This window comes from Cygnus atratus, chromosome 4 (genome assembly GCF_013377495.2).
Source record: "Cygnus atratus isolate AKBS03 ecotype Queensland, Australia chromosome 4, CAtr_DNAZoo_HiC_assembly, whole genome shotgun sequence".
Classification (NCBI taxonomy): domain Eukaryota; kingdom Metazoa; phylum Chordata; class Aves; order Anseriformes; family Anatidae; genus Cygnus; species Cygnus atratus.
This window is the reverse complement of record NC_066365.1, coordinates 62,040,508-62,049,244: the sequence shown is the minus strand read 5'-3', so window position 1 is coordinate 62,049,244 and position 8,737 is coordinate 62,040,508. Positions and strand designations below refer to the sequence as shown.

At 42.2% G+C, this 8,737-nt stretch overlaps 1 protein-coding gene across 1 annotated transcript in view; it reads right to left on the bottom strand.

Annotated features, from left to right (window-relative positions):
- Positions 1 to 1,588: 1,588 nt before the first annotated feature.
- Positions 1,589 to 8,737, bottom strand: part of FBXL5 (F-box and leucine rich repeat protein 5) — a 35,782-nt gene continuing 28,633 nt past the window's right edge. The window contains 1 exon segment of the mRNA XM_050710266.1: positions 1,589 to 2,225. Coding sequence (XP_050566223.1) covers positions 2,149 to 2,225 — 77 coding nt within the window. The 3' untranslated portion in view covers positions 1,589 to 2,148.

Here is an 8,737-nt window from a genome sequence, read left to right as displayed (position 1 = left end):
ATCAAACTAGCTCATTAATATGTAAGTAGTGGTGTTGACTTAATACTGATATAAGTGTCATTTTCTGCAGATACCTTGCTAATTAAGGTCTTCTAAGTGACGGTAATGTGATTTTTTTTTTTAATATATATTTCACCAGAACATATATCAAAGTTCAGGCTCTCCTTAAGCTTTACTCAAAGGAGATTCACTCCATCTAATAAATGCTAGACCAAACCTTTGGTTTAGAGCCAGGGGTTGCCACAGGTATAATCAACAATCCCCTCTATAATCAACAAAACAGCACCTCTACAGAACCGTTATGAAGCAGAAAGTAACTGCACCGTCATTACATGATGTGTTGCTGAACAACGCTATCTCACAAGTCCCCACCATCCTTTCAGAGAAGGGTGAAAAAGAACATGGTGTAACTAAACAGTTTTCTGCAGCTCATTCAGCCCTCTAGCAGTCTACACAGAGAACGGGTTCTACTAGCAAGGACAAGAACCTCTAGCTGCACCTCCCTAGCCTCAGAAACAAGAGCTCTGGAACAAGACAAATGCAAGAAGAAAACCCACCACATACCTCGTTACTACTTTCATCTTGCCTCAGCCAGTACTGCATGAGTGGCTATATATATATTATATATATTATATATATATATATATATATATATATAAAAAACCTAAGCTCTGGGCACCAAAGTAAATTTAATGCAGCTCACTTGAAGCAACAATTGCTATAAACAATATCCTTTCGTACATCTCTTGTAGGCTTCCAACTGAGCATTACGCATCCTTCCTCGATCCTGTGTTCAGATGTTGACCATGAAGAACCAACTCTGCACTAATATAAATTGAAGAATTTTCTTTTTCTCTTACCTTGTCAGTATTGGTGGGAACAAGAAAATGCTCTCAAACCCTGCAAGAGTTGGTAACCAAGCTGGTAATCAACAAACTGCAAGTTATCTCCAGCTAAGCCTGCAAGCTCACTTCCCCCACTGAAGAATCTTGAAAGCTACACACACACACCACCACGACTGCTGTCCTCGTGAATCTTAACATAAAGAAGGTATCCAAGTGGTAAAACTGGTAAAAATTACTAGTTTGCCAGATCTAGTTTGATATATCCGCCTACAAAACTAGGCAGGGTGGGGTAAAACACATCTGCCTTCTGCAGTCACACCACTTAGAGCAGGTGACCACCGAGCTCCCCACTCCCCATGGGCTGCAGCACCGCCCTCTTTGAAGGCCTCCTCGCACACCGCCCATGCAGCCACTTGTGCGGTTGGCACCACCACTCATCTCTCCTCCCAGCACAGTTGCAGCCCAGCAATGGATTCTCTGCATCCCCGCTGGTCAACGAAGCGGTCATTTTGAAGAAATGGGGAAGAGCAAGCGTCTTCCATGGACTTCCTGTGAATGAAAACTGACTTCCCTGGAAGCTGCTTCAAAACGCATCTTAACGCAGTCATGGCGGAGGAGGGAAACAACACACTGGGAGATTCTACAGCCACCATACGACCGCCACCGAACCTCTGCAGCCTGCTGGTATTGTACACGTAGATATCACACCGTAAAAGCATATATACTCAACCGCTACAGCAAGCTTTGTTGGTGGGAATGTTTTATTTGAGTACGTCTTTCAAGCCCAAATACAAAACCAAATGCAAAAGGAAGGTGGGAATTACCCTAATTTTGCCAGATAAAGAACTTGGGGTGAGAGGAAAGGGGGAGAAACAAGGCTCCTAAAGATGTCTTACTGCTACCCAAATGCAAACAATACATTTGAAATTACCTGCAGAGCTTTATATTGTACTTATGGATTAAAAACAAAAAACATTCACTTAACGCAAAATAATCCAGTAAAGTATATTTAAGTGCCAAACTTGGAAAAAAGTGGCATTAAAAAAATCAGAATGTTTTCCCATCTTCCCAAATTAAGTAAGATAAAACCCAACACCCTTCAAACCAAATGAGATTTTGTGAGATTGTTACACCACTGTACAGTACACTCATAATTAAGATGTTGAAGTTGTGGGGAGGGTCAGGCTAGTATAACAAATCTCACTCCAAGGATTGTTAACACAAGATGCGGACTGTAAGTAAAGTGCATGAAAGGAAGCCTGCTCAGCTAAATGAAGTAGACTGAAAGATCAGAAGTCAGCGGTCATTCGCCAGAGCGGCAGCAGGCCCGAAAACCACACTGCAAATTCTGGCATCCACTGGCGGTTTCAGCATGAGGACCTGCACAAAAACAGAACAAATGTGAAAAGAAGAAAATAGGCCGCTTAGGTGCAGAATTCTTCTAACCTGGTAATTCATAAAGTGTATTTTTTTAAACACAAAAACTTCATTCAGCACTGTGAAAGTCTGAAAGGCTGCCGCCAGTAACGTCACTGTATTAACACCTCACTTCAAACAGCTATTTTGAGAGGGTTTTAGTTTTTTTTTTTTTTTGAGATAGCTTTGTCCCATGAATGTAACATTTAAAATGACACAGATGTAGGATAAGCAACACTAAATCAGCAAATTTTAAAGAGCTCTCACAGCTACCTTTCACAATCGAGGTGTATTTTCACAATGCGTGTTTAAGTCCCATTTTCCAAATTTAGAGGATGACATCACGGTATTACCAAAAAAGCCACAAGCTCTAAATCTATTTCTATTTATATAGAAACAATTCTTAGCCTGTAAAGTGTTTTTTTTCCAGGAACATTTCATAGTTGGCTAGACCTCCTGTACTCTTGACTGGAAATTCAGAGTCTAAAAAGAAAAGCACCTTTACTATCCCTACAATTATCCGAAGCCGTAAGGCTAAAAAGGAGACATCCAAAAAAGAAAGCTGTGAGGCACAGACAGTACAAACCAATGCCGTAGTTCTACCCACCTCCACTTACCTTCACATTGTTATCCCTTTCAAATGTTAAAGTGATCATAAGACAAGAAACTATTGGATTTATTAGTACAGGATTTTATTTCCTGCAGCCATAGGCCTGCTTCAGAGAGACAAACATTTACAGTCAGGTTGGCCGAGCTCTGGCACCCAACGTAACTCAGCGACACACTTTCAGTTGACCACAGCAAGCTGGTCAAGAGCTAACCAGGACAATCCATTTTTTCCCCGCTCGTACTTGAAATAAATCGGAGACTATTTAAGGTGTTTTCAATACATTGAGAAGAGATTAGCAAAATAACGTAATGAGTAAGGGCACCATGCTATGTCTGGCTTGTTTTCCCCCTTGAACAGTAGCTTGAAGTCGTAATTCAATTAATTCCCCCAGAACCTTGTCTCTGGAAATCAGTTTTTTGCTTCATGCCACACACCGATGAGCAATATTCTACAAGATAATTAAATTAACATGCATGAGACTGAATAAAACAAACCTGAAGCTATAACGGAGGACAATGGTTACAATATGCAAGTCAGCAATATCTTCACTTGTTGATAAACTTACTTTCCCTTTCAAGTCTTTTTATTCACCTGAGCTACGTTTCGCTCCTCCACATCACTTACGAGCTAGAGTTTGAAACCTTCGTTTGAAAGCTTCTTCCACAGTCCTTTAAAAAGGAGACTCGGTGCTTCTGAAAAGGTGGTTTAGCAGATTTAGCAGAGCACGTTCTGGGCAGCAGCACTTCCCAAGCCGTGGCTGACCCTCCTCCTCACTGTCACAGCTAAGCAGCGCATCAGTAGTTCTGAAGCAACTGTCACGCTTCTAGGAACAACGCTTGTGACAAAACTTACAGAGCCACAACATCCCAAGGCACAGCGTTGCTCACTATACTTCTAATAGTGCCTTCCACCACTTTATTGCTCATCTCAAGAATGCTCTTCCTCATGCTAGTAACTGACCATAAGAGCTGGCCCGTGGGCCGTCCAACCCAGCACCAACTTGGCACTGCCAACAGCAAGTGTTGTCCAGGGCAGTCACATAAGCCCCCTGTGCAAACCTTTCCCATTCCCCACAGCATTCAGTACTGGTGTACTACAGATGCTGAAGCTCATTTCCTTTGGTATTTGTTTATGGCTCTCTGTGCATGAATTTGTTTAACCCCCTTTTTAATCCTTTGATACTAACTGCTTCCACAACTCCCCACGGGACCGAGTTCTAGAAATTCACTACATCATGCATCTGTTTTAAATCAACCACCTACTAATTTTAACAACTGTCGCTGAGCTACAGTACTGCAGAGTTCGGTAAGCTGCTGCACATTCACGTCATCCACTGCCTTCCCAGACCTCTCCCATCTCCCTTTCATCCATCTCCCTTTCAGCCTTCTCATTCCCGGACTGAAGCGTTCCAGCCTTTCGAGCATCTCCCTGCAAGACTGCTCCCTGCTCCGTTCCCTAACTCTTTTTAGTAGACCTCTTCCACATCTTGAACTCCGCTACGTACACTTTACCGGACAGGGAGACCAACACTGCATGCAGCAGCTCCAAGTGTGGGTGCCCCGAGGCTTCCAGGAACAAGCAGCAACACCTTCCTATCTTGTTCTCAACACCCTTGCGATCTCAGTGTTGAAAACATTGTTGGCCCTTTTGGCTGCTGCTGCAAACAGGAAAGATCTCAGAATTAGCACTGACAGCTCTCTGCAACCGTCTTCCAGTTGCAGCTGCCGGCTCTGAATTCAGTCTCATGCAATCACGGTTTGATTACTGCACTCCTCCCAGACATACAGCCATACATACAGCTCTACCGAAGATCACGAGAAGTCCTTGTGGCAATCTTCAGCACCAGCATCAATATTTGAGGCAGCTCAGTACCATTTGAAACTTGGAAGCAATTCCATTACTCGCACCAAGACAGCGACCGAAGTGCTGAACAGAACTTACCCCAGCACAGAGCTCCTGGGGGCACGGGGAGAGGCATCAGCTCCCAGATCCTGCCCAGTGACCATTAAGCCCTACCCCTTCTTCCTGTCCTTTAACTAGCTTTCAGTTTTCAAGTTTAAGATTTTAAGTTGCTGTAGGATTGCTTTAAGAATGTAGAAACTTGTAAGCTGCATCATCTGAAAAATTTACAATCTCCTAAATTATTAGGCACTGACTTACAAGTTACATTAACCACACCGCAGTGAAAGCTTCCTCCTATGCTGCGTTTCTTGTCCCATATCTAAACCTCCTGACAACACTGCATTTCCTTTAGAGCCTCTAATGAAGAACTCTGACAAAATGAAGCTCAGGTTTCACAGCACAGCTCCGGAGATCTCCTGCTCTGTATTGTTTCTGAGCACACGCAGGCAATTCCCGTAATTGAAGATATTTCTGCTTATTAAAACAACTATTAATAATGTTTATTACCTTGTTGTAACAGCAAGTTTGTTTGGTTGAGACTCTGTCATTTCATTCTTATGTTCTGACACGTCAATTGATCTCCTCTACCACTGGTCATGCATCTCCTCTGTAAGTATCCCAGTCCTCCTTAGCCTGTTCTTTTTGCATTTGACACAGCAACATTCACTACCTTTGCTTTTGGCAGTCACAGGACCATTTTTGTTTTCCTAACTTTGTTACATCTGACTGTCCTTACGACTCTTTGCCTTCCCAATTTCTGTCTTCTCCACTTTTTGTTACTGACCTCATTGGACTGGACTCTGTTTACAAACTGTCGCTACTTAAAAAGGCCATTAAATAAGAGAAAACGCCAGAAAATATTCTGTTTTCTTTGGACTCCACGTTCAAGGGCTCCCATTCATTCCACCTCACTGAAGCACCAGGTTAAGCAATACGGAGACCATAAGAAGGGAGCTGTACGCAGTTCAGTGAGTACATCATCTTTTTAGGTCCTACAGGAGGGTTGGCTTTTTCAGAAGGGCCCCTCTTGTTCTCCTGACAATGCGGTGCTAGCAGTGAAGTGCCTGAGTTCAGTGAGTGCTGGGGTCGTTCACCTGGGGAAGCAAAGTTAATCGGATTCTCACCTAACCTGCCGCAGACTGCACTGCTGGCTTAGTTACCTCTAAACTGGATTATTGTAATGCTCTTTAAATCTAGTTCTGATTACTCAGACACTTCAGGTGACCCACAGGAGAGGTCTGCTTACTCCTGCTGAACAACTCCAAGGTTTTCAAATATTAATACAAACGTGGCTGGCAATCTAAGAAAGGGGCACAGCTATTTGATAACTCCATTTTGATGAATTTTTATTTCACTAATACATGTAACAAATCTCCCAGAAGGCAGTTAAGCATTTCACCCAGAAGGCATGCCAACCAAGACCAAAACCGTGGTGAAAGAGCCCCTTCAGCCCAGCACACACCTGCCTGCTACCATCGTGACCCTTTAGCCACCTGTTCTAGCCCTCACCCGTGGCAGCAGAAATACTTGTGGATATAAAGCAAAATGGATCCCCAACCCATCTGAGAAGAAAAAAAGCCTTCAGCTGCCCCAGTTCTTGGTTTCATTTACCAAGTAGAAACAGAAAGGCTAACACCGACATCAGGAAGGACAGCAGGGAGGGAAGGACTGCTCGTTTTCACAATCACCACTGCAAAGCCACAGCCCAAAGCAAGGAAAACGAGTTGCAAAGGTTGAGGGTTCCAGCTCAGCGAGAGGTTCCTTCATTCCCAACAGCACATACCACATTGGATGGTCATGTAGCAAAGGCACCACTTTACAGGGGAATTACAAAAAAGTGATCAAATTAAGCATTGGCCTTGAAAAAATATAAAGCCAACATTCATTTGAAATCTCAGTTTGAGTGTTGCTGTCTATTAACCTTTGATGAAGGTAACCAAGACGCTCTCATAAAGAGTGGCTGTTGTGTATCTGGAGAACTTAGGGAGAGTCCAAAGCCTTAAGGTAACAATGTGCTCCCATATAAATCTGCACAGGGAGTCCATAACCTAACCAAAAATTTCAAAGTTCTCAGCTCCATTGCTGGAAGACAGATCAAACTGTGAGCAATGAATTCCCAACCTCACAAGAAAAGAGTGAAGCAGAACCACAACTTCATTTTATTAATGCCCTAACCCTTTAAGTATAGCACCTGAGGACTACACTAAGAAAAAAAATCTAGAAATTGAATTGCTACTAAAAAGCTGCGAAGAGGTACTGCTCCAGGGACCAGGGAGCCCCATTTTTCTAACCCTGGAGCTGCCCGTATTGCAGGATTTAAAACTGACAGTACAGTAAGGAGACTGAACACGGCTGGACAAAACAGCCTACGGGGAAATACCTGTTGCAACTTTAAAGTTTGTAACTCTTAAAAAGTTTACACTTTTAAAAGTTTAAAAATTAAACTTTCTTACTGAGTTTAGTGTTTTTCCATCAAATGTTTCAGCCATTACAGAAGACCAGCAATTAGGAGGGGTGTACACCAGATTCGTTGTCACCTGCAGCTGAGGGTTACCTAGCTCAAGTCTCCGGTGCAGGGCAAAGCAGGCAGAGATTCGAAACTAAACATTACTACGCAAACCAAGAACTGGAATCATACTAACAGTAAACAAATAGAAAATAAATCTGGAGGTGTGTGCAGGTTTGTGGGCTCAGATAAAAACTGTATCATGTTATTGCTGTACTACAGCTGTGACTGACCCAACTTGAACATCTGGAAGTTGCCGATGCCTACCAAACAAGTCCAGCAAAATCTCCACAGAGAATATCCAATGAGGCTGCACACGTTAGGCTCAGGGATTATACAGAAAGAAATCTGAAAACAGGCCGTAGGTGAAAGTAAAGCCCTTATATGTCAAAGACAACAAAATGGTATCTTTATTAATCAAAGACGGCTAAATTCCATGCTGTCGGCTCCATTTTTTGTTCTGCAAGACTGACGGGTTTTCCAACACGATCCCAGAACATATCTCCTTCCCCGAAAACAATCCCTGATAAGCTGGTGGGCAAAGAAAATTATGAAATTATTCTCTAAATCCTTACAGGTCAGTAATCTTTGTACAGCATTTAATATAATCTCTATATGAGCAAAGAAAAGCAAACAGCTTCAAATATGGATTGCTATAAATAAAACAGCTTTTACTTCCCCTACAGGTTCTTTAGAAATACCGTATGGTACTGAAATAGTTCAAGCTGCCACAGAAATCCTGTTGCCAACAGAGGGGAACAAGTGTTTAGCACTATCACAGTGAAGTTTGGGTGAAAATACAAACAAAGGTGTCCTGATAAAGCTGCAGAGAATTCAGTTATGAAAAGGTATTTCCCATTTCCAAATTTTGCTAGGACACCTCTAAGTTTTTATTGGCTTCCATCTAAAAAAAGCTTCTGAGATGATATTTTTCAACAGATATAAGAAGTCGGACCATTACATCCTCTCTCTCCTCTTGACTTCTCTCTAGAAGAGCTGCTCATCCAAAGGCATGCAAGATGCTTTACAGAGCAGAGCTTATAGCCTCACTGCTTCCAACAGGCAGTAAAAGAAAGGAAATAAACAGGAAGAGGATCAGGACAATTTTACAGAATTATTCCAGAAAGTATTCTGTTTATATACAAATAATTTCTTTGGGATATTATAGAACAACCAAGCTTTAAAGTGGTGGAGGACTTGCACAAGAGATTCTGACTTTGTGAACTAAGATGACACTATATTTTAGGGACTAGAACAATGGAGAGAGACAGAAACAGCTAAAGACAAACCAGAATATTGAGTCTGGTATTACTGAGAAGTGGAAACAAAAAAAAATAGCAAAGAATAAAGATGTAAAAGGGAAAAGCTTTTAACTGGTCTTTGAAGACACCGTTAAATTCAACACGATGCAGGAAGGAGAGTCAGAGAAGGATTTCAAAAAGGAACCTTAATTTTCAG